The sequence below is a fragment of the Macrotis lagotis genome, chromosome X (assembly GCF_037893015.1).
Source record: "Macrotis lagotis isolate mMagLag1 chromosome X, bilby.v1.9.chrom.fasta, whole genome shotgun sequence".
NCBI lineage: Eukaryota > Metazoa > Chordata > Mammalia > Peramelemorphia > Peramelidae > Macrotis > Macrotis lagotis.
The window spans coordinates 407,837,323-407,862,755 of NC_133666.1; the positions used below are offsets into that span (position 1 = coordinate 407,837,323).

At 36.3% G+C, this 25,433-nt stretch overlaps 1 protein-coding gene across 5 annotated transcripts in view; it reads left to right on the forward strand.

Annotated features, from left to right (window-relative positions):
- SLCO5A1 (solute carrier organic anion transporter family member 5A1) overlaps positions 1 to 25,433 on the forward strand; it is a 411,786-nt gene that overhangs the window by 350,098 nt on the left and 36,255 nt on the right. For all 5 annotated transcript variants that reach the window (XM_074207458.1, XM_074207462.1, XM_074207460.1 and 2 more), the window contains one exon: positions 15,675 to 15,873. In XM_074207458.1, the coding sequence (XP_074063559.1) occupies positions 15,675 to 15,873 (199 nt within the window). The remainder of the gene's footprint in view (positions 1 to 15,674; positions 15,874 to 25,433) is intronic.

Below are 25,433 nucleotides of genomic sequence, written 5' to 3' on the forward strand. Positions count from 1 at the left end.
TTTAAAATACTTGAGAGAACAAACCTCTTGAGTAACCTCAAGCACTTTAGAAACACAATTTTTATTCCAATAATTGAAATATTAATTTAAGCAATTTTATTTGAGAACTATTCTCGATAGATATGAACTTCCATAACTTAATTTGAGTTATTTTATATATTGGCACAAAATTCCTCATAGTAGAACTGGAAAAGACTTTAGAGATCATTTAATCCAATTCTTTAAAAAAAATTATACTTAATCACATACAATTATTGACCTCACTGCTATACCTGGCAGTTTTTCCTGTTAAATCTCAATCCTACTCCCTTCCCTTTGTTTAATTTCTTCAATTTTTAAAGGTCAACATAAGTACCAACTTAGTTATCTTAAGATGTTAACCTTGGTTTGTGGTAAAAATAATGCTCATGTTTCTCATTCTGTAATTGGTATTTCTGAGAATAAAAATAGCAATTTCATAGGACTGAGTTTATTTACCCATAAAATCCCATCTGTAGGATAACTTGAGGATGACTCAATGCACTGCTCTTTGACTATGACCTTCTGACCAGGGACTCATCTAACAAGATATCAGGCTACATTTCCTCCTTTTGGTGTATTTAGTTGGAAAGAGTGAAGAACAACTAATAGATAACCCTGTATGTGGGGGAATGCAATGATGTCAAGAGGAAGAGAATAAGGCTCCACCCCAACATGTTGGTGGACCCTCTTAATGAACTTATTTATGGTGGGCATGGACAAGAGTTTCCCAGGATATGTAGGCAAGGATATATTACCATCTCTATCATTAGAAGAAATACCTTTATTGAAAATGCCAATTTGAACATTTTAGTGTTTGTACTGGTATATTTGAGTTTTATTTTTTTCCATACAGAATATTGTTTACTTCACTCACTTTAATCCTAAAAGGAAAAGATATTTGTCTGAGAATTTCTTTTTACATTCCAAATTCAAAGCATTGAATATACCTTCTTGCAAAGGATGGATAATATCAGGTAGGAGGCAACTGGGTGGTGCAATGGCTAGAGTGCTGTTCCAGAGTCAGGAAAACCTGAGAGCACAAGAGATCATCCTCGGATACTTTTACTAGCTACGTAGCTGGATGAGTCATTTAACATCCTTTTTTTTTTGCAAGGCAACGGGGTTAAGTGGCTTGCCCAAGGCCACACAGCTAGGTAATTATTAAGTGTCTGAGGCCGGATTTGAACTCAGGTACTCCTGACTCTAGGGCGGGTGCTCTGTCCACTGCACCACCTTGTCACCCCCATTTAACATCTTTCTGTCTGTTTCCTCAACTGTAAAGTGGGGATAATAATCAGATCTACTCCCAGGGTTGTTGTGAGGATCAAATGAGATAGTATTTGTAAAGCTCTTAGCACATTGTCTAGAACATAATACAGACTTAATAAACCTTCCTCCCTCCCTCCCTCCCTCCCTCCCTCCCTCCCTTCTTTCTTTCCATTTACTAACTTCACCAGCTAAACTGCATAGCATAACCAAAAAGTTTATAATAAACAAAAGTTTAAAAAATTAATATTTGTTGTATCCAGGAAAGAACAGATAAATAGAAGTATGTATAGAATGATTCTATATAAAAATTTATACATATACATATTTATGTCTAATGGTAGTCAAATCTAGGGGAGGGTGAGAGGTAGGGGAAAATTTACATGATACTTTTAATATATAATCAAAAGCAATAGCAAGTTATACACATAGAACTGCAGTGTCATCTATACTTTTTATTATATCATTTTATGGAGATGTTTGTTTTATAACAAAATTAAAAAATAAAATAAATAAAAATTTAAAACAATCAGTTTTTGATGCTACATTTGAGGAAGAATAGTGGAAATCACATCTTGAAAGAATCAATGGAAAGAATGGGGAATGTTTAGCCTGGAGAATAAAAGACTTGGGAAGGAGACATAATAGCTGAATTCAATTAAGAACTGTCTTGTAGAAGAAGACTATTGACTTGTTTTGTTTGACTCCAGGGATTAGAACTGGGATAATGGATGTAAGTTGCAGAGAGAGACAGTCACGAAAAACTTCTAACAATCAGATCTATCCAAAAGTCTAGGGCTATCTAGGGAGGTAGGGGGATTTTTCAAGTATTAGAAGTCTTAGGCAAGGCTGGATAACTATTTAATTGTTGGGTGCGTGGTGGAGTGAATTCTTATTTGAGTATAATCCCTTCCAACACACTGTGATTCCATGAACCTGACAATTTGTTCCTAAAAGGGTACACCAATTTTAATAAGATATTAACAAGATCACCCTTTGCTTCCTATTTTTCCATCTTTTTTCTGCTCTATACATTTTTCCAGATTACATTATTGTTTACGTAATTGTAGTTATTGTTTACATTGTTTTTGTTTCTGCATTAAGAATCATTTCACGTTTTACCATATGTACAAATACCACAATTTATTTAATGATTTCTTAAATTTTAGACAAAGGGTTTTTTCTAGTTTTTCATTGTGGATAAATAATGCTATTATGAATCTTTTTAAACATAGATCTTTTTTGACTTCCTTGTAAGCATTCTTCCAGTATTGTCCTAGTAGTGTGGTCACTGGGTCAAATGCTATGGATTTTGTATCTATAGTTTTCTATTGCTACATTACTTCCCAAAAGGATTGCATCTATTCCTAGCGCCACTACAACAAACTTGTCAATTCATGAGGAAAACATACTCTGTGTTTAGCAAAGCCTTATTATTTTGAATTAGTGAATATATTTAAAATAGAATAGCTTAAAATAAATCTGGTTTCATTACTTGACTGGGTATTTGGAGATCTAAATTCATTTATTTTTATTTTTTGCAAGGTAGTGGGGTTAAGTGGCTTGCCCAAGGCCACACAGCTAGGTAATTATTAAGTGTCTGAGACCGGATTTGAATCCAGGTACTCCTGACTCCGGGGCCAGTGCTCTATCCACTGTGCCGCCTAGCTGCCCCAGGAGATCTAAATTCTAATCCTGATTCTGAACTAGGAACTACTTCTCTGGGTTTCAGTTTCCTTAATCGTGAAATAAATGTTCAGGATCAAATTCTATGATTCATAAAAGTGGAGTCATTAAATCAAGAGTATTTAAATGTCTCAGTGGTTTTTCATATAAATATACACTTATGCCTTTTTGTTCTCAAGTTTCTCTACCTTGCAAACTGAGAAAAGAATTTTGCCCATTGAAACAAACTAATGAGATTAAAAGAGTGTTTTGAAATTTTTGGTAGTATCATGCCCCTATTAATTCTGGAGATATTTCTTGTCCCAAGCTGGCTTCCTGGGCTCCTAATATTTTTTTCCTTTTGGTAACATTTTTGCTGACCATTGTTCCCTCCTGGATTTTTCTCATTTAGTTCTCTTCCTGAGGAGGTGACATATCTCCTACTTCTCCCTATCTTAATGTTATGAATGCAATTTTCTTTCTTTAGGTTTCCTAAGGAATGTATTTTTAAATGTTAATAATAGTAGGGAAACACACAGAATTTTAAAATAAGACAAAAAAATAAAAGTTATACAGTTGTCAGATATCTCACAACTTATAGGAGTAGTTTTTTGGTTTTTGGTTTTTTTTTTGCAAGGCAAATGGGGTTAAGTGGCTTGCCCATGGCCACACAGCTAGGCAATTAATTAAGTGTTTGAGGCTGGATTTGAACTCAGGGACTCCTGACTCCAGAGCTGGTACTCTATCCATTGCACCACCTAGCCACCCCGGGAGTAGTTTTTCATTGGAAAATATGAATGAATATAGGAGACTTTCCTGTTTCTTAGCCACTCCTTGCTCCCTGATTTCATTTTCTTTTTTGAGTCCTTTGAGTCATTCTTCCTTGAAATATTTCTGGATAGTTGGTTAGCTCAAGTATCTAGGCTTTTAAGGCAAGGGGATTCAAAGAGAGCAACTTGGATCCTAGGATTTTCAGTCCCCATTTAGATTTTTTTTAAAACTAGTTTTATCTCTAGATGAGAGGCCTCCAAGAGATGCTTTCTAGAGTTTTTAGACTCCCTACACTAACATGTCGATGACACTCATGAACTCCTCAATGGTTTTTACCCCCTTGGAAATTCCATTTCATCCTTGATTTTTTTAAAAAAAGATTCCATATCTTCTATCTCTCCCCTCTCCTCCCTAGTTCAATAACTTACTGTAGTTCCCTATTACTTCCAGTCAGAAATCTCTGACTGTCAAAGCCCTTCATAATCTTCCCAATCTTTATACTCTATTTCTCTCCACATTTCCCGTATTCTGTGATCCAGTGACTGGTCTCCTTGTTCTTCCTCACACAAAATGGGGGGAAAAGGGGAAGGGAATTAACATACACACACACACACACACACACACACACACACACACACAAACTCTCTCTCTCTCTCTCTCACACACACACACTGTCTGTGTATAGCTACATATGTATATTATATTGAATGTACTTTTAAATAAATATTATCTAATTTGATCTTTATAACAATTTAGCTGCAAGTTATCTATAAAGGAGACACAGTTGAGGATTCTGAAGCAAACAGAAGTGTTGTTCACACAGTAAATGTCTTAGGTTGCATTTGAACTCAGGTCTTTCTGATTCCAAACCTAATTATCTGTTACACCATCAGTTGTCTCTGGTGCTAAGGACACTCCATATCTTGACTCTGGATATTTTTACTGTTTGCTTTTCATTTCTCGAATGATCTTCCTCATTTCTGTCTTTTGGTTTCTCTTGTTTCCTTCAAGTTTCAGTTAAAACCTTCCTTTTTTTTTTAAGTATAAATTTATTTTTTTATTCTCATTTTGTACAAATGTTTTTTTTTGCATTAATAAAATATTCTTGTTTACAAGTAAACAAAATACCCCTCCCCCATGAATATAGATAGACTTGCTTGGGGAAAAAAAAAGTAAAGGGGAGGGAAAAACATTAAAATAAAAAAAAATATATTAATAATTGTAGGTATGGCCAGGTGGCGCGATGGACGAAGCACCAGCCCTGGAGCTACAAGCACCCAAGGCCATATCCAGCCTTGTAAACCCAACAATCACTCAGCCGTGTGACATGCAAGCCACCCAATCCCCACTGTCCTGCAAAAACCAAAAAAAAAAAAAAAAAAAAAAAAGGAAAAAAGACCCAAAATAAAATAAAACAGTAATAATAGTAGGGGTGGCTGGGTGGCAGACAGAGCATTGGTCCTTGAGCCAGGAGCACCTGGGTCCAAATCTGGCCCCAGACACCCAAAGATCACCCCGCTATGTGGCCCCAGGCAGGCCATCCAGCCCCACTTGCCCTGCACCTCCCCCAAATAACAATAACAAAAAATGTGCTTGGGTCTTTGTTCCAACACCAACAACTCTGTCATGGGTGGATCTCATTCTCTATGATAAGTCCATCACAAAAGTTACTTCCATATTTTTCCACCATTGCCATTGCTGATCGCAACTCCCTCCTTTCTTATTTCTCCACTACCATGTACTCTATTTTCTCTCTCCTTTCACTCTGACTCTGCTGTAGGGTCGTTGACTGGCTCAGCATACAGATCCCTGGTCCTGGGGCCAAGAAGCCTTGAGCCCCCATACCACCCCTTAAGCCCAGCATCCACCTGGCCCCATGATCCTGGGCAGGCCTTCCAATCCCAGCCCCTTGCAAGAAGTAAAAAAGAAAATGTGTTATATCTGACCAGTCTCCCACCATGGTCCATGGTCCATCCTCTCCTCCTTTATTCACATCCCCAGCCCTTCCCCCTGCTCCCCCCTCCTTCTTACTCCAGTTGTCTATACCCCATTGAGTATATTTGCTGTTTCCTCTCCTAGCCATCTCGGATGAGAGCAAAGGTTCCCTCATTCCCCCTTGCCTCCCCCCTTCCATATCATTGCAATAGCTCATTGTAATAAAAAAAATCTTATGTGAAATATCTTGGACTATTCCCCCTCTCCTTTTTCTTTCTCCCATTCCATTTCCCTTTTTTTCTACTGACTCCATTTTTACACCATATTTTATCTTCAAATTCAGCTTTCTCCTGTGCTTCAACTATAAAAGCTCCCTCTACCTGCTCTATTAACTGAGATGGTTTATATGAATATTATCAGTATCATTTTTCTATACATGCAGTTCATCCTCATTAAGTCCCTCATATTTTCCCCCTCTCCTTCAATCTCCATGCTTCACCTGAGTCCTGTATCTGAAGATCAAACCTCCTGTTCAGCTCTGGCCATTCCAAAAGGAACATTTGAAATTCCCCTGGTTCATTGAAAGTCCATCTTTTTCCCTGGAAGAGGACATTCAGCCTTGCTGGGTAGTTCATTCTTGGCTGCATTCTAAGCTGTTTTGCCTTCCAGTATATTGTATTCCAAGCCCTACTAGCTTCCAATGTAATTGCTGCTAAGTCCTGTGTGATCCCGACTGCAGCTCCACGATATTTGAACTGTGTCCTTCTGGCTGCTTGTATTATTTTCTCTTTGACTTGGGAGTTCTGGAACTTGGCTATAATATTCCTAGGGGTTGTTTTTTTGGGATCTCTTTCTCTGGGGGATCAGTGGATTCTCTCCATTTCTATTTTGCCCTCTGCTTCTAGAATATCAGGGCAATTTTCCTGTAGTAATTCTTTGAAAATGATGTCAAGGCTCTTTTCCTGATCATGACTTTCAGGTATTCCAATAATTTTTAAATTATCTTTCCTAAGTCTGTTTTCCATATCGGTTGTTTTTTCCATGAGATATTTCACATTTTTTTCTAATTTTTCATTTTTTTTTTTGTTTTGAAGTATTGATTCCTGATTTCTGGTAAATTCATCAATCTCCCTGAATTCTATTCTTTGTCTGAATGATTTGTTGTCCTCAGAGAGTTTTCTTATCTCTTTTTCCATCTGGCCAATTTTGCTTTTTAAAAGCATTCGTCTCCTCAATAACTTTTTGAACTGTTTTGTCCATTTGACCTAAGCTGGTTTTTAGCATGCTACTTTCTTCAGCATTTTTTTTGGATTTCCTTGACTAAGCTGCTGACTTCATTTTCATGTTTTTCCTGCATCTCTCTCCTTTCTTTTCCCAGTTTTTCTTCCAACTCCCTCATTTGATTTTCAAAGTCTTTTTTGAGCTCTATCATAGCCTGAGCCCAATTTCTGTTTTTCTTGGAGTCTTTAGATGCAGGAGCTTGTGCTTCCTCATCTTCAGACTGAGTATTTTGAGCCTTCTTGGGCTCATTTGCAAAATATTTCTCAATAGTCTTCCTTTTGTTTCTCTGCTTGCTCATTTTCCCAGCCTGGTCTTGGTTTGGGGGTACTTCCTGAGCTTTTGGGGCACTCCCACAAGGGTCTCAGTGTGTGAGGCTCTGTCCTCCCTCCTGGTCTGTGAATGACCATAAGCACCTCCCTCTGCCACGGGGCTGATGTGGGGGGGCCCTGCTGTTCTATGAGGGGGCCTAGACTTCGATCAGGATCTGAATGTGGTCAGAGCCCCAGAGTCCTGTTCCAGGGGCAGAGGACAGAGCTCAGCAGTCTCTCTCCCTTCACTCCCCTCCCTCAGCTCAATGGGCTCATGCCCTGGAGGCTCCTGCTTATGGGCTCAGTCTACTTCTGTTTCTGGATCTGGGCTGTGGTGGCCTTGCTGCTCTCTGTGTGCCCTGAGGGCTGGGCTCCACGTGCTCGCTCTGGCAGAGGTCCCCCGCTGTTCCCCCACTTTGTGCCCGGTGCTCCTCGGGGTGCAGCTCAGGAGACTCCCCCCTGCTGCTGTGAGCCACAGCTCCCAGCACCCTGGGGCTGCCTCCAGGAGGCTTAAGTTCTTTCCCTCTGGTGGGCCACCCCTCTGGCAGGCTGCCTCTCCAACCTGGGGAGCAGAGCCTTTCTGCTCTTTTCCAGGTTACCTTGAGTAGGAGAACTGCCTCACTGGGTCACTTTGTGGGTTCTGTCTCTCAAAAGTTTAGTTAGAGTCCTTAGCTTATGAGTTTTATCAGAGAGCTCCTAAGACTGGATCCCTTCTTGTCACCATCTTGGCTCCGCCCCCTCTCAAAACCTTCCTTTTTTGCAAGAAGTTTTTCCCAATTCTTCCACTTAATTCCTCCCTCTGAGATTACCCTTAATTTATTCTGTGCACATTTTGTGTCTGCTCAGTTGTTTGCATGTTGTATGTTGTCTCCCCTTTTTAAAGAAAACACATTTTTTTAAGGCAGTGGGGTTAAGTGACTTGCCCAAGGTCATACGGCCAGGCAATTATTAAATATCAGAGACTGGTTTTGAACTCAGGTCCTCCTGACTCCAGGGCTGGTGCTCTATCCACTGTGCCTCCTAGATGCCCCACCCCATTTTTTAACCTTAGTATGTATCAACATTAACTAGTACTTAATAAAAACTGATTGACTATATATTTGATTTGCCTGATGAATATAGTAGATTTTGCCATTTAGTTGAAGCTTGACTTCATTTGTTGTTCTAGGCTATCTAGACCTAGTTAAGACCCTGAGACCACCTGTCTTGAAGTTCCTTCATTTTACTCCAAGGGAAACAAACTGGCTGCTGTTGCTATCATTTCAGGGTTCATATTCCTTATTGTGTCTCCCCCTAAATTCTCATTTCTGGTCTGAGTCATAGACTTTTAGAACAGGAATGAACAATGCAAATTATCTAGTCTAACTCCTCTTATAGATGGGAGACTTGCTTAACCGTCATATAGCAAATGGATGATCTTAACCTCCAGTCTCCTTACATCTATGCTATCCTTACGAGATGATAAGCTAGTCAAGTTACAAGTCTTGAGACAGCTAAGTGGTGTGTGGTAGATAGAGTACTCTCTCTGGAATCACGTAGATCTGAGTTCAAATTCAACCCCAGATACTTATTGTTTATGTAACTTTGTTTTTTTTTTTTGTTGTTGTTGTTTTTTGTTTTTTTCTATGCCCTACTTTTAGGAAAGCTTCTCAGAGCCAAGTCATTCTTCTACTACACAGGAAAACTTGCTTTAGCAATTGGCTTCCTCGATCTACAGTTTTATGGAACTAAATGTTTCAATATCAATTCAATAAACATGTTTTAAGCATATACGAAGAACAAAATCACTGGCCCCAAGGATATGAACATGAAAAATGACTGAGTTGGAGCAGCTAGGCGGCATAGTGGATATAGCACTGGCCTTGGAGTCATAAGTATCTGAGTTCAAATCTGGCCTCAGACACTTAATAATTTCCTAGCTGTGTGACCTTGGGCAAGTCACTTAACCCCACTTCCTTGCCAAAAAAAAAAGCAAAAATAACTGAGTCTTGCCAGAAAAGTAATTATAATTTTATAAGGTGGGAAAAATAAGTTATGTAACTTTGGATAAATCATTCTCTGTCTCAGTTTCCTCATCTGTAAATTGGGAATAGTGAAGCTTCTACCGTAAATACTACATAGTGTTATTATTTTTGTTCAGTTGTTTCAGTCTTGTATGACTCTTCATGGCTTCATCTCTTGGCAAGGATACTAGAGTGGTTCTATATATAAACGCTTGTTGTTGTTATTATCATCAGATTCTCAGTTTCCCCATCTGTTTGATGACCATGATAATGTTGGGCTACCTTACAGGGTTGCTGTGAGATAACTCTTTAAAGTGCAATAGAAAATGAGAATGATGCATTTTTAATTCATTTCAGTCTTCCTGGATCTGCTTTAATGCTTAGGTGAGCATTAAAGATATATGTATCATATCAGTTGTCTGCACTTTCATAAGTGCTTGAAAATGATTTGCTCACATTGTGTGATGATCACCTATGATAGATTTAGCTATTCTCAATGATCAAAGACAATTCCAAAAGATTTGTATTAGAAAATTCCATCCTCATCCAAAGAAAGGACTATGGAATTTGAAATCAGTCTGAAGTATACTATTTTCACTTAAAAAATTTTTTTCCCTTTTGCTTTGATTCTTCTTTCACAGCTTGACTAATACAGAAATACGTTTAACGTGATTGTGTATGTATAACCTATGTCATATTGCTTGATGTTTTGGGGAGTAAAGGGAAGGAAGAAAATTTTACAAAAATAAATGTTGAAAACTATTTCTATATATAATTGGAAAAAATATTATTAAGAGTTAAAAAAAGAAAATGATTTGCTCTTATGCAGTAAACATTTCCCTTATAGCCTTACTTATACTTCTGATTTTTCTTCTCTTTCCTGATTTGTCTTCTCTTTCCTAGGAGGCACAAAGTTGAACTTCTGGCCCAACCCAATCTAGGTTGTGAATAAAACCCAAAATGAGCAAATTAATAAATTAATTTAGTAATTACAGTTTCAGTTCACTCTAGTGGACTCTAAGAGTTAATACAACTTACTAAGTAGTCTAATCATCAGCCAGGGAGTAGCCTAGGTATGGGGACAATCTGGTTCAGTATTTTTCTCACACAGAACTGATTTTATTTTTAATATCCTTGCTCTACTCCCTATGGAAGTGTAGCTTGCCTAGCTTTCTGTAACTAGGCTATTAGTGAATGTTAAGATCATCATCTGTCTCCATGGGAAAGCTCTGAGTGCTGCCACATTTGGATAACAACAGAAAGGTCAGAATTGGAAAAGTGCTGACTGAAAACTGATCTTCCAATGGGGCCCTGGGTCCAGTTGTACATTTGGCACTGACACAAAAGTTCCTCTAGACCACACCCAGCTGTGTGAACTGGAACTGAGGACAATCACTTCATTATCAGTTCTAAGATGAGTTCTTGATTTTGGTCAATGAAAAATTAATTCTATAATGATGAGCCAAGCTTTTCCTTTGGAATTACCTGTAAAAGACTCCCCTAGGTGTGTAGTTTTTTGTTGTTTCACCTTTAGTTTTTTGGAGTATTGGAAGTAAATACTCTAATTTTGCATTTCATCAATTAAAATCAGCACTGTTCTCTGGTTTTATTGCTTCACTGCAGAAAAGCCTTTTAGGTTTGTAAGCCATAAGGGATAAAATATTAATTCAGTTTGATTTTTTTTAATCACATTCAGCATTTGCTTTTATATCATGAGAGCACCCACCCCTGGGCTTTTTGTTAGTTGCATTTTTGTAGGAGATTGAAGTGAAAGACCTTACTTTTGTTGAATCTACCTTTTTTGGTGGGGTGATTGTAACTTCAGCATACTTTGAAAGGGTGTGCAGTTCCCCAAGAAAAAGGTCTCAGATTTCTCTGTTGCTCTATGTCTCCCTACTTTTTTCTCATTAATAGTAGAAGGGAATTCTGTCAGTTACAACTGTAGGAGAATTAAATTTGTTAGACCTAATGTGAGTTAAATATATATATATCATGTTCTTGCACCTGGTTCTTACATCTGTTTCTTAATTGATTGATTTAGAGGCATCTAAAATATTTCTTAATGATTTATATTAGAACCCCATTAGATTCTTTTTTTTTTTTGACCTTGGAAAGGGAATGTCATTATATTAACAGAAACACTGAATTTGTTATACTGTAAAAGAAGCTCTTTTATATGGGATATTCTAAGAACAAAGCAGACTAGTTTTGTCTCTTGAAAGCACCTCCCATGTAATGTTTCATTCAGTGTATATTTGAAAAAGTTACATATTTGTAGTTAAAAGACCTAACACTTGCTAGCTGCATTATTGTAGGCAAATCATTTAAGTCAATCAATAAGTATTTATGAAATGTTTACTAGCAAGTAGTATTATTTCCATTTTATAGAGTCAGGTGTTAAGTGACTGCTAATTAGTGGCAAGGTCAGGCTTAGCATATTTGCATCCTTTAATACTAAATCAAGTACCCTTTTTTCTCTGAGTTTCATTTTCCTTATCTACACAGTGGAGATAATAATACTCCATAAAGTTGTATTTCACTGTCTTTTTGTATCATGTAGGTATCACTAAGTTTTTGAAGGCTATACTAGTAAAGTTCAATCTCTGTTAGAACTGGACTTGATGGAAAGGTTTTGAATAATACCCTACTGGTGGAATCCTCCTTTCTTAGGCTCAGTACAGGAGGTTTATCTCCAGTAGATTGAGAGGGACTTGGTGTCTTCTTGGTTGCTGAAACAAAGAGAAAGGCAAAATTATCTCTAGGCTTGGGAGGATTCCTTTCGCTTGAATCTTATTGGAAAAGGGAGTAGAAAGTATTAAGAATCATTGGTTTGTTTTTGTTTTTGGTTTTATTTACCATTTATGATTGTTAGTTTGCTTAATGTGAGATGATCAGAAAATACACATATTACTGGAGGAATTAAGATGCATCAGACATATCCTTCTTATACTAAACAAAACCTGAAAAAAAGCTATATTTTGATGAAGGATGGCTCACAGATTCTTCTTGGAAAGGTAAAGAAATTGATAATTTTTCTATCCTGTGTTCCCAAACAGAAAGAAACATAATTTCCTGGGACATTTGGTCATTTTATTTTTGAGGACTCATGACAATTATTTGCAAAAGAAGGCCATTGCAAAAATAATTGAATCTTATATATATATAATATATATATGTATATATATATATATATATATATCAACAGTTGTTTCAAAGTATGAAAAGACAGAGAAATTCTATGCAGAATTGAATGATTTTCTAAATGCACAGTGCTTTGGTACTAGGTGACTTCAGTGCAAAGTTGTGAATAGGTAAGGATAGGGAGAAGTTTGCTGGAAAATACAAGGCAATAATAAGGAATAAAATATGCTAAAGACTACACAGAGACCTCTTATTTAAGTAGCATGAGCTCTTTGTTTTAAATGTTTTATTGAAAACATTTATCTTTATATCATAGTCCTTTCAACCTCCAATCAGATTGAATTGTGACAAAAAAATAATTAAGCTGAAAACCTTTTTACATTTGCTGCATCCTACAATCCAAATACTATGTTGTTCTAGTAGACTTCTACCTCCCCATTGTGAGGAGTGAGAAGTGAGAAGTATGTTTTATTTTCTCTGCTCTAGGATCTTTACTGCATTTTCCATTCCATTATAGAACATGATTTCATTTGACTATCTTTTCTTGAACAGTGCTGACATAATTATATATTTTGTTCAACAACAGTTTATTTAGATCGTGCCACATTTCCTTGAATAGTTCTTATCCATAATTTATTATTATACAATTAATATCTGGTTACCTTCATATATCACAATTTAAGTCATTTACTAATCATGTGCTAATTATTACTAATCATTTCTTTCCCTTTCTTTGCTCCTTGAGTGCTGCTATGACTATACATATATATATATATATATAGTATATTTATATATATTGAGCCTCTGCTGACCTTTTTGTTTAAAATTAAATAATTTTATTTTCAGTTGTGAATTCTCTAATTTTTCTTTCTCTCCTTTTAAGAAAATAAGAAAAACAAACCACAGTACCCCCCTACACACACTCATATACACAATCTCACTTTAGCGATGTCTTATCCTGTCCTGTCCCAAATAAGGGAAGAAAAGATAATGGTTCAATCTATACTCTGAATCCATCAGCTTTCTATGTGGAGATAATAGCACATTTTGTTAAGAGTCTTTCGGCATTTTGATTGGCCATTGTATTGATCAGAATTCCTAAATCTTTCAAAGTTGATTATTTTTACAATATTGTTGTTATTGTATAAATTGTTCTCCGGGTTTTGCTTTTTTTACTTTGTATCAATTAATTCAAATATTTCCAGTTTTTTTGTCCTTTTGGAAACTATCACTTTCATCATTTATCTTTGATTTCTTTTAAATATATGTTCAATGGCGGATTTGCTAAGTCAAAGGTTAGGAACAATTTAGACACTTTTCTTGACTAATTCCAAAGGGAAATTCAAAATGACTGAAAAATTTCATTGCTATGCCAACACTGACTGCTCCCACTGGGTTAATTCCATTGTATCCCAGTTTTATTCCAGGTACACATTATCATTATAATCTTTTTTTCTCCTAGTAGACATTTCTTTGAAAGGAGAGCAATGAATAAGGCTGGGACTGAATGAACATAACAACTCCAAGTGATATTTCTTATATATCTGTGATCTCTTCCATGGAACATGTTCTTTTTTGAATAAGGATAAGGGAATTTTAGATTTAGATTAGAACATACAAGAGAAATCAATAAATGTCAAGGACATCCTGTTCAATCAGGATAAATGAGAACATTAATTTTAGTTTTAAAAAAAATTCACCCTATCATTAAACGAGAGAGTTGCAGGCTCTGTGTGAGATGCCTAATACCACATCCCCACAACTTTTGAAAAATTTCATCCCAAAGATCTCTAAGCACTTATAAGCACTATGTCTCATGGCATCCGTCCTAGAAAAGGATTAATATTTTTACTTCTTCCCAAGGGGCTTCAGAGATTCTCCCAGATCTCAGGAGGGTCCCACAGTTTAGAAAAAGAAGTTAGCTCAGCCAAGGTATTGGGGATGGAGAGCCCATATTTTCTCACTAGCAATCTCCTGCTATTAATTGCATGTTTAAAGAACACATCTCCTATTTTTTTTCTTTTTTAAAGGATGAATAGAATGGAATATTCCTTGAATTTTCAAAAGATGGAGGTAATGACTAAGAATCCTAGAAGGGAGATCTGGAACCCTGGGGCAAGGGACTATATCTTATGTAAGCTTTTGCAATACTTTGCAAAAAAAAAAAAAGCTTATAGAATGGATGCATACAGGGCTAAAATAAAGTCTGTAATCCTGCAGTTTGAGGTAAAATGCAAAACCCTCAGAGAGTTAGCACATACCAATTATTCTATTTCAGTTTAAGGAGAAATAACTGATGCCTTTGGGCCTTACTTTGGGATATAGGGATTAAATTTTGGGAGGTACTAGGAGAGAATGTCCCTGTCTGAGAACTCTCCTGCTGCAGTTTTGTTCACTCAAACAATGCTGTTTGCACACATACTAATGAATGTGATGAAAACTGAATACTTTAATTCAAGCAAATGAATTATTAGCTTCATAATAGAAATGTAAACAGGATCTTAATGAATTTTCTAATGGGTTTTGCATTTGATCATCTTGGCCATTATTTCCTGAAGGCTGATTTGTAGCTTAAGAAAACCTGAGCACTATATTCTTGTAATTTCTGCTCCCTCATCAATATAAAGGTTATATAAGTAGTTATGCTGTGTTCTATGAGAGGGTTGTTGTTGTTTCAATTATTTGTTGCTATTCCTGGACTCTTGGAATTCAAATCAAAAGTTGTTTTTTTTTAAACAGGTTTATCTTCAGGTTCAGCCTGAAGATACTTTCAAGGATACTTTTTTTTTTTTTAGATTTTTCAAGGCAATGGGGTTAAGTGGCTTGCCCAAGGCCACACAGCTAGGTAATTATTAAAGTGTCTAAGGTCGGATTTGAACCCAGGTACTCCTGACTCCAAGGCCAGTGCTCTATTCACTGCGCCGCCCTTCAAGGATACTTTCAAGGAAAGCAGAAGACCCCCCACATGGCTCATCCCAAAGCCTCCCTCTGGGGGCAAAGATGAATGATATTAATTTAATTGGATTCTCTTATTAAACCTGAGGGCAGGAAAATACCCTAATTTTTCCCACCAGAAATTAATAGTGCACACAAAGACCCTTAGAGTTTGTTGATTAAATGAATCTAAGATTCTATTATATACCAGTGAGTTTGTTGGTTATGAATATTCTGTTGATTATTTGCCATATTACAAAAAAAATCATAAAAATAGAATTAAGTGAAAAGGCTGATGTTAGTATTCATTCATTTTGACTTAATCTTCTGCTTTCTTTCTTTTTCCCAGGTTTGATTATTGTGCCCAGTGCTGGTGTTGGTATTGTCTTGGGAGGTTATATTATAAAAAAGTTGAAACTTGGTGCCAGAGAATCTGCAAAACTAGCAATGATCTGCAGTGGTGTGTCTCTATTGTGTTTTTCAACACTCTTCATTGTTGGATGTGAAAGTATTAACCTGGGTGGCATCAATATTCCATACACAACAGGGTAAGTATCTCTGAATGATATTATCGCAATCATGGCAAACCCTATAAACACATATAATCAACCATCTTGTAAACTCTTAGGATGCTATGAGCCTTCTCTGATTGTTTTCAGGTCAGTGTTTCATCTCTCTGCCTAGATTGCCATTTCTTTCAAGGTCAGAGACCATGGTTTTTTATTTCTTTCATGTCTTTATCCCCCCAAAGTGCTTTCTACAGTACTTTTCACCCAGATGATTTCTGCTGATGGTAAATGAATAAAATTAATAACAACTCATTTATATGGCACTTTATACCTCACAAAGCATTCTCCTCACCTAAAATCCCCTAAGAAAGGCAATAAAAGTTTGACTGTCTTCTTCAAATACAGTTCATATATGAGTTAGGACATCATGCTGTGATGTCATTGATCCTCTTTGAAAACGAAAATTAAGGGCACAAAACATCAATCCTCTTTAAATGAGAAAAATGAGACTCAGACAGATTGAGTAACCAGGTTGTCCAAAATCATTGAGATAGTAAATGTTAGAGGTAAGGCTCAGACTACCTTTCCAGTCCTAAATCTAGAGCTTTCTGCATGAATAGAAATATTTCTTTTCAGAATTCATAAAAATGGAAACATTCCATCACTCATGTACATCAGAGGTATTTTAGTATACATTTATTACATTGGATTTCAGTGTTTATTTTTAAACTCAAGGTTTCAATTGTTGAAGAAAATGCTGTGTCATTAAAAAATTTTTTCTTACTTCATGGCAAGAACCATGTTGCAATAGATTCCATTTGAAATTGGAATTGTGAAAGCTTCTATCTCATGGGGGCATGTTAGAATAATGGGCAAATGATAGTGACTAAATGATAAGGGTCTGTTGTGTTACTGAATATTATTTTGCTTCAAATATTTTTATATGGGGAAACTTATTTTTCTTTTCTTTTAAAAACATCTTATTTATTTGTTTTTCCTACTACACGTAACAGTAGTTTTTAACCAATCATTTTTTTTGAGTTTTATATTTTTCTCCCTCCTTCCCTTCCCTCCCCCTCCCCCTGACAGAAAGCAATCTGACATAGGCTCTACATTTATAGCCATGATAAACATAGATCCTTATTGATCATGTTGTGAGAAAAGAATCAGATCCAAACAGAAAAAAGAAAACATTAGAGAGAAAAAAAATGATATATACATGAGACAACTTTTAAAAATTGGAGATAATAAACTTTGGTCTTCATTTAAACTCCACAGTTTCTTCTCTAGATATAGATGGTATTTTCCATCACAAATCTCTTGAAATTGTCTTTGAATATTGTATTGCTGAAATGAACAAATCAGTCATACTTGATCATCACCCCATGTTATTGTTAGGGTATAAAATGTTCCCCAGTTGATGGGCATCCCTTCAATTTCCAATTCTTTGCCACTACAAAAATAGCTGCTATGAATATTTTTGTACATGTGGGATTTTTACCCATTTTCATGATCTCTACAGGATACAGACCCAGTAGTGGTATTGGTGAAATGGGTATGCACATTTTTATTGCTCTTTGGGCATCATTCTAAATTGTTCTTCAGAAAGATTGGATTAGTTCACATCTCCACCAACAATGCATTAGTGTTCCAATTTTCCCCACATCCCCTCCAATATTGATCATTTTCCTTTCTAGTTATATTAGTCAATCTGAGAGGTGTGAGGTGGTGCCTCAGAGATGAAACTTATTTTTCTTGTTTAATGATTTATTTATTTATTTTTCACATTACAGCAATCTTGTTGTGAAAATAAATATAACCCTCCCCAAAGATAGAGAAACCTCAAGAGAAATGAAGTGAGAGAAAAAGGTATACTTCAGTCTGTGTTCAAATACTATTAGCTCTGTCTCTAAGTCCATCAGAGAAGTTGATTCAATAAAAACTTATTTTTCTTACTGCTTTGCAAACAGACATCATATCTGAGTCGTTCTTTCCTAAGCTCTAGTAATGGATCATGGACAAACATAATTTTAAACATGCTTTTTATATTGAAGGATATCATTAAATGTGGCATAAAATTTATCATCAGAACTTTTCCTTTAATAAAGCAAATTTGGATTTGATGTTTGGATAACTTCGGTTAAAAAAATCTGTTTTATTTACTAGCCATGCAACCAAGGATAATAAATAATTATTGAAAGCCTACTACTCTGTGCTTAGCCCTGGGGACACAAAAAAAAAGCAAACGACCATCCCTTCCCTTAGGGAGCTCACAATCTAATGGGGAACAATTCCATTAATTTCTCTGAGCCTCTATTTTTCTTATCTATAAAAGGAGTAGGTTGTAATGCATTTCAAGGTTCTTTCCAGTTTTCAAGTTGTGTTCCTATAGGGTTTTAGATTTAGGCTTTTTTAAGGCAGAATTTAAAAGAAAATGCTTTCTAAGATGATATGGATGCTTTCAAGGATTGTAGTATTGGTTATTTTGGATTAAAATGAAGCACATAGTACATCAGAGAATCTGTCTAAAACCTGTCAGATATGAGATAAAATTCATTTACTTGATGTGTATTTCTCAGAGAAGCAATTTTCTAAAGCTTGGGAACAGGACAACTCAAGCTGCCTTCATTTAAACAGTTTACTCATTTGGATGTGTTGGCAAAACAACGGAAGGAAACAAAGCCCTAAATGATGAGCTGTTGATGAGACGTCTGGTTTCTGACTTTAAATGCAGCTTTGATTTTCCTTCTAGATGTAAATTGTTTCATGTACATATTGCCAAGTCACTTAGGTTGAAAAAAAAAGAAACAAAATAAAAGCAACCTATCAGGATTACAAGTAAAATTTCCTCCCATGCTGTTCTATATGGTGAGATCATCCAATGTGGTTGGCAGTCAGAGAAACTGTTGCTTATAGAACATGGTATAGATATATTAGACTAACATTCATGGGATACCCATAAATATATTTGACATTTGGGGTTAAACTAACTCAGAATCTAAGGAAATCTTGTATGAGAGATCAGATTTACTTCTGAAAAATTGATTTATTTTCAACATTCTTTTCTTTTAAAATTTTGAGTTTTAAATTCTCTCCCTCTCTCCACCTCTCCCACCTGCTGAGAAGGCAACAATACATCAATTACATATGTGAAATCATGTAAAATGTATTTATGTTTTAGCCATATTTAAAATAAATAAATAAATGAATACATGAAATTGTACTTAAATAATGGACTCAGAATTCAGAAGTTCTCTTTCTGTAGTTGGATAGCATATTTTCTTCTTAAGTTCTTTGAACAGGCTTGGATCATTGTATTGATTAGAGTAGCCTAGTCTTTCTTAGTTGATCATCATTACTACTTTGCTGTTACTGTGCACAGAGTTCTCTGTTTACTTTCTATTAGTTATTAAAAAAAACCTTTATATATTTTTGCAAGGCAATGGGGTTAAGTGGCTTGTCCAATCTCATTAGTCATTTCTTATAGCACAGGAATACTCCATAAAATCATAGGCCACAACTTGTTCAGATTCACCAATTGATGAATATCCCTTTGATTTCTAATTCTTTGTCACCACAAAAATCCTGCCATAAATATTTTTTGTACATGTAGGTCTTTTTCCTTTTTCTTTGATCTCTTTGAGTTATAGACCTAGTAGTGAATTGCTGAGTCAAAGGGTGTCCACATTTTGTGTGTGTGTGTGTGTGTGTGTGTGTGTGTGTGTTGTGTGTGTAGCAGAGACTTTACAGAAACAATAAAGAAGCTTTGCTTAGGCAAGTTATTTTTTAAAATGAATCTTTGGGGCAGCTAGGTGGTGCAGTGGAAAGAGCTGGAGTCAGACACTTAAAAAGTACCTAGTTGTGTGACCTTCGCCAAGTCATTTAACCCTATTGCCTTGCAAAAAAATTTTTTAAAAAATCAACAAAAACGCCCAAATAAAATGAATCTTCATTTTATGGGTGACAGAAATTAGGCTAAGCTATACATTCAACTAGATCCATATGAGGTAAGTTCCAAATTGATATTCAGAGCATATTGAGCAGTTCACCACTGGATGAGCACTTCATTAGTATGACAGTTTCCCAAATCCTTCTAGCATTTGTCCTTTCTGATAAGTTTGAAGGTGGTACCACAGAGTTGCTTATGTATATTTCTCTAATTAATGTTAATTTAGAATTTCTAGATGACTTTGATCTTTTTTCTTCTTCTGAAAACTGCATGTTAATATTCTTTAACCAATCAATTGGAGAATTGCTCTTTTTTTTTTATAAATTTGACTTACTCATTCTATATTTGAGAAATAAGTCCTTTATTAGAGAAACTTGTTACAAAAATTTTTATTACTTCATTTTCTTTGGTATATTTTGACAAAATAGTTTCCTGATTATCTCTTTTAATTGAGTCTATTTTTGCTCTTATTTTTTCTGAGATCCTGGTAGCAATTCTTCTTTTTTTTTTTTTTTACTTCAGCTGAAGCTTCAGTTTTTATGTTAACCCTGTGTATATCTTTCTGTTTCAAGTGTGTCTCTTGTAAAGAACATATTGTTGGATTCTGGTTTCTAATTTATTCTGCTATCTACTTCTGTTTTATGGGTGAATTCATTCCATTCATATAGACTTATAATGGTATATTCCTTCTGTTTATCCTTTTCTCTCTTTTTATACTGGTCTCCAAAAGCCTAGTTTTGATTCTAACCCTCACCTCCCTTAATCTGCCCTCCCTTTTATCATATCCTCCTTTTCCTTAGCACGTTCTCCTCCTATTTCCCTATGCAGTAAGAAATTTCTATGCACAGCAGGGTGCCATAGGTGTGTACATATATATTATATATTCTTTCTTCATTGAACCAATTCTGATAAGAGTAGGTTTCAAGATGAACAGTATAGAGACTGTTTCCAGTCTTACAAAGGGGTAACAGCCAAAAGGAATGACAGAATGGTGATTGTAAAAGGAGGTCTGAGCATTGGAAGAAAAGAGAAAATTCAAAGATGGAGAGGCAGCGCCGGGTGCAGTGTGCCAAGCCGGGGACTGGGGGTGACCCAGGTCTGTGACCCAGCGGCTCCGTTCCCCACGCCAACATGGGAGATGAGAAGGGCAAGAAGCTCTTCGTGCAGAAGTGTTCCCAGTGCCACACGGCGGAGAAGGGCGGCAAGCACAAGCCCGGCCCTGACCTACACTAGCTCTTTGGCCGCAGGACGGGCCCAGCCGCGGGCTTCTCCTACACCAACGCCAGTGAGGACAAAGGGATCACCTGGGGAGAGGACACCTTGATGGAGTACCTGGAGAACCCCAAGAAGTACATCCCTGGCACAAAGATGATCTTCGTGGGCATCAAGAAGAAGGGGGAGAAGGCCCACTTGATAGCCTACCTGAAGAAGGCCACCAATGAGTAATGCCTGTCCCGCTGCCTTATTTATTTTCAAAAGCAGCCAATGAGACTTCTTTCCTTTTTTAACATGTACCATAATGACCCTATTTAAATTGGTTTCATCGACCTGAGCATTTCAATCATGAATGGCTGTTCTAATAGAGAAATTATGTAGATTAGGTAGGCTTGGGTTTAGATAAGAAATGATCCCTTCTCTCTGTTTCGGTCATAAGTCCAGTCACAACCAAGCTGTCACACTTCAATGTTTATTTTAAAAGATTTTGGCAACTTTTTTTTAAAGCAAGGGCTAGGTGCCCCACGTCTTAGAAAAGTTTTAATTAAATCTGACTTCTTTCACCAAACTATGGGGAAAGCCTACTTAATAATTTGATATGACTTTTATCTGTTATGGGTTTTTGGGGGTGGGGGGAGTTATGCCTCAGCCTGTCCAAAGGCCAGTCCTATTGAATCCATCTTAAGTTCCCTAACTTTGTGCATAAGTAACTTAATTACAATGATTTCATTAAATACTGTCTTTAACTTGTTGAAAGGCATTTCAGTGTACTGTCTAAGGACTGAGTAAAGGTCATCCCATCACTGTAGGAGTTCAGTTGGAGGTAGGATCTCCTGACTTGCTAAGTACCTGTTTTGAAGACCTGTTGAATTGAAAGATTACAGACATGTTCTTAGTATGTGAATAGCAGTGGTATATACACTTGGAGAGTCCAGTTTAGGGATGTACCATTAGTACTACATCTGTAGCTATACTTAAAACTTAATGCACTTGGAGGATTCATTTGTATGGAGATGTGCCATTAGTGCATCCATGGTCACCCCCAAAACTTGATTCAGCAATTAAGCATTTGTGAATATAAAAAAAAATTCAAAGATGGCTGTTGGGCCCTTATAGGCGTCTCAGAGAAGACTAAGGCTGTAAAACTACTGGCTGTATATAACTGGCTAAGGATTGGAGAATGTTCCAAATAAGGGTATGTTCTTTTTGCAAGTTGCCTTTCAAATGTGCCAATTCAATCAAGTAATATAATTACTCTATTCATTTTTCTTACCTAAGTACTTCCTGTATCCTGATTTTTGCCTTGAGCAAAAAGAGGCCAGGGGTTAGTTGTTATTGTTAAATTGTTTTTTGTATTTTAGTCATATCCTCATCATGACCCCATTTTGAATTTCCTGACAGAGGTAATTGGAATGGTTTGACATTTCCTTCTCCAACTCATTTTACAGATGAGAAAATTGAGGCAAACAGGGTGAAGTGACTTGCCTAAGGTGACAACTAGTAAGCATCTTAGACCAGATTGAAACTCAGGAACTTGAGCCTTCTTTTTTCCAGACATGGCACTCCATTTATCCATTGTATCTCTCAGCTGTTCTAGGGGTTTGTTAGAGATGGACATAAATTAAAATTAGAGCAGAGTCAAATTTCTGCCTGAATGTTAGGAATTTTCCTCACTTCTGGCTCTGAGCTATCATAATCATACTACTACCATTTTATTTTGATATAAGCTGCACATAAAACCACAGAGAAAGGGACCAACTGAACCAGAGGGTCTGGATTGCCTTTAGGCTACAAAAAGTAAGCTAATTGTATCAGCAGGTGGAGGACTGAATCTCCAGAGAGACTGGAGAGTAGAAAGGAGAATGACTGGAAAAACTTCACACACTTAACTATTCCCTAAGGCCGATGGGTCTAACCTGTGAGCCATTCATGCCTGACCACAAAATGAAGGAAGAATAATTGAGCTCATAAGGCTACTGTATACCGTCACAGAAAAGCTTCACTCTTAATAACATGACTGGACTTTTTTCATGTAAGTAATATTGTACAGTCTCAGACCTCCAGAGTTGGTTTTTTAAATTTAAAATATTATATGATCCATTGTTATTTTTTCTTTTATATAGTGAAAAAATAACACACATCTATCTATTTATCTATCTATCTATATATTTTTTTTTACATGGCATGGTTCTAACCTACAAGCTATATAATGTGTTCAAAAATTTATTCAGGTGTCTTTGATTTGATGTTTGTCCTTAATCCTTGAAGGAGGCTATGACATCAGGGTGGTGATTTGCATTTGAGGGACGGGGTGCTGTGCTCAGTCACCCAGCCTCACTTTCTCCTCCAGCGTCATCTGGGTCCATTGGTCAGATATGAATCAGGAAGACTGGAGATGGCCCTGGATGTGAGGAAATCAAGGTTAAGTGATTTGCCTAAGTCAAACAACTAGTGTCTAAGGTTGGATTTGAATTCAGGTTCTCCTGACTCCAAGGTCAATGCTCTATACTCTCTAGGTGCCTTTATTGGACTTTTGTACCTGCCTAAAGAAAAATATATGACATTTCAAGAACCTGCCCTGTTCATGACCTCTCTTTTGGGGAGTTATATATGTTTGTGAGCAACCTTTTTTCCCATATGAAGCATACAAAAAGCAAAAATAGAATAAAATTTCAGATGAGCATCTTGAAAATATTTTTGCATTGCTACAGCCTCTATCAAACCATATATATATGCATTAATCAAAAAAGCAGGCTCAGTGATCACATTAAAAATGACATGTTCTTATTTTTAATTTTAAATGTTATATTATTATACTCACTATTTTTATTGTTAAACATTATTGAATTTTATAATACTTTATTTTATTACATTTTATTATTATAATCATTGATAATAAGGCTAACATTGTAGTCATAAATAAGTATTAAATTCAGCATGCAACCTTTGACAAGTTTTTGTTGGGCGATGTGGTGTAAAGTAAATGAAAATGTGATATAAGGCCAATACATTATCTAATCAAGGGGAGCAGTATGTTTCAAACAGGTTCCATCCTTGTTGCTTTCTAAATTCTTTATTCAGAGAGAACAGAGAAACTTGGAGATATATACCTTTATTGTACAGCCTTGATGGCAGAAGATTGCAGGGTCAAGTTCACATATAAATCTCTCTGCATAGCCCAAGTTTACTTAGCAGATTCCCAAGTTCCTAGTTCCTTGTCCTGTATGCTCCATGTCCTCCATTGCCTGCTCTGCTATCTACATGCTTGGACAGTTGGGGGGTCTAGAACAAAGCCAACATCATGCCAAGCCTAAGACTTACATAAGTCTTACCAACTATAAACAAGGTAATACTGGCAACCCAGATTCTATACCCAAATGAGGACTGAACATCTGGCCTAATTCCATAACCATAATCTCCTAATGTGGGCCTTATCCAGGCAAACTGGACCACTGTGATTAAGAGAAATTCATATTCCAATGTGGCACAGAAGAGCTAAAAGGTTAAACACCCATGCCCTAAGGGAGGAGACTGGAAAGGTCTCAGAACATTCATCTCTGTGCTTATCCAGCTTGGAAGATGGAGTAGAAAAGTATAGCTGCAGACATTGTTACACTCTACATCTCTATCCACTGGTTATGTTACACTGAAAATACATACATATATTCACATACACAAGCACACACAGAAACAAATACTGCATCAAATTCATTTTTGTTTAGAAGATTTGTGTCTACTTCATGAAAGTGATTCTTTTCTTTTTAAATAAATTGATGGCAATATTGACCTTTCATTGTTAAGTTAATGTCTTTATCAAAGAAGATTTCATCCCTTTTTTTCTTCTTTGCCCTTTTAGGTCTTAATTTTGAAACTTAATAGAATAAAGACAGACATCATCTTTAGTGAAACAGGTGTTTTGCTTTCAGGCATCTTTGCCACTGTATTACAAGCAGAAGCCTGACATAGCATATTGTGATCTAGGCCAGAAATAAATGAAATGTTTGCAGTTTTCTGGAACAGAAAAATCAACTAGTATATTTGATTGAAACATTTGTTGTCAGATATCTCACAACTTATAGGAGTAGTTTGTTGGGTTTTTTTGCAAGGCAAATGGAGTTAAGTGGCTTGCCCAAGGCCACTCAACTAGGTAATTATTAAGTGTCTGAGACTGGATTTGAACTCAGGTACTCCTAAGTCCAGGGCCGGTGCTCTATCTACCATGCCACCTAGCCACCCCATAAAAAACTTTTTAAAAAAAGAGTAGATATCTCTAAGTTAATTTCCTCAAATTTTGATCTGGGGCCCCCCAAATAAAAATATTTCATATTTCTATAATAGAAATTTCAAAAACTTTTGTAGATTTCAAACAACTAGGTTCTTTAAAAACAGAAATAGAATAAAACTGTGATCCTTAAATGATGATAATAAAACTTAA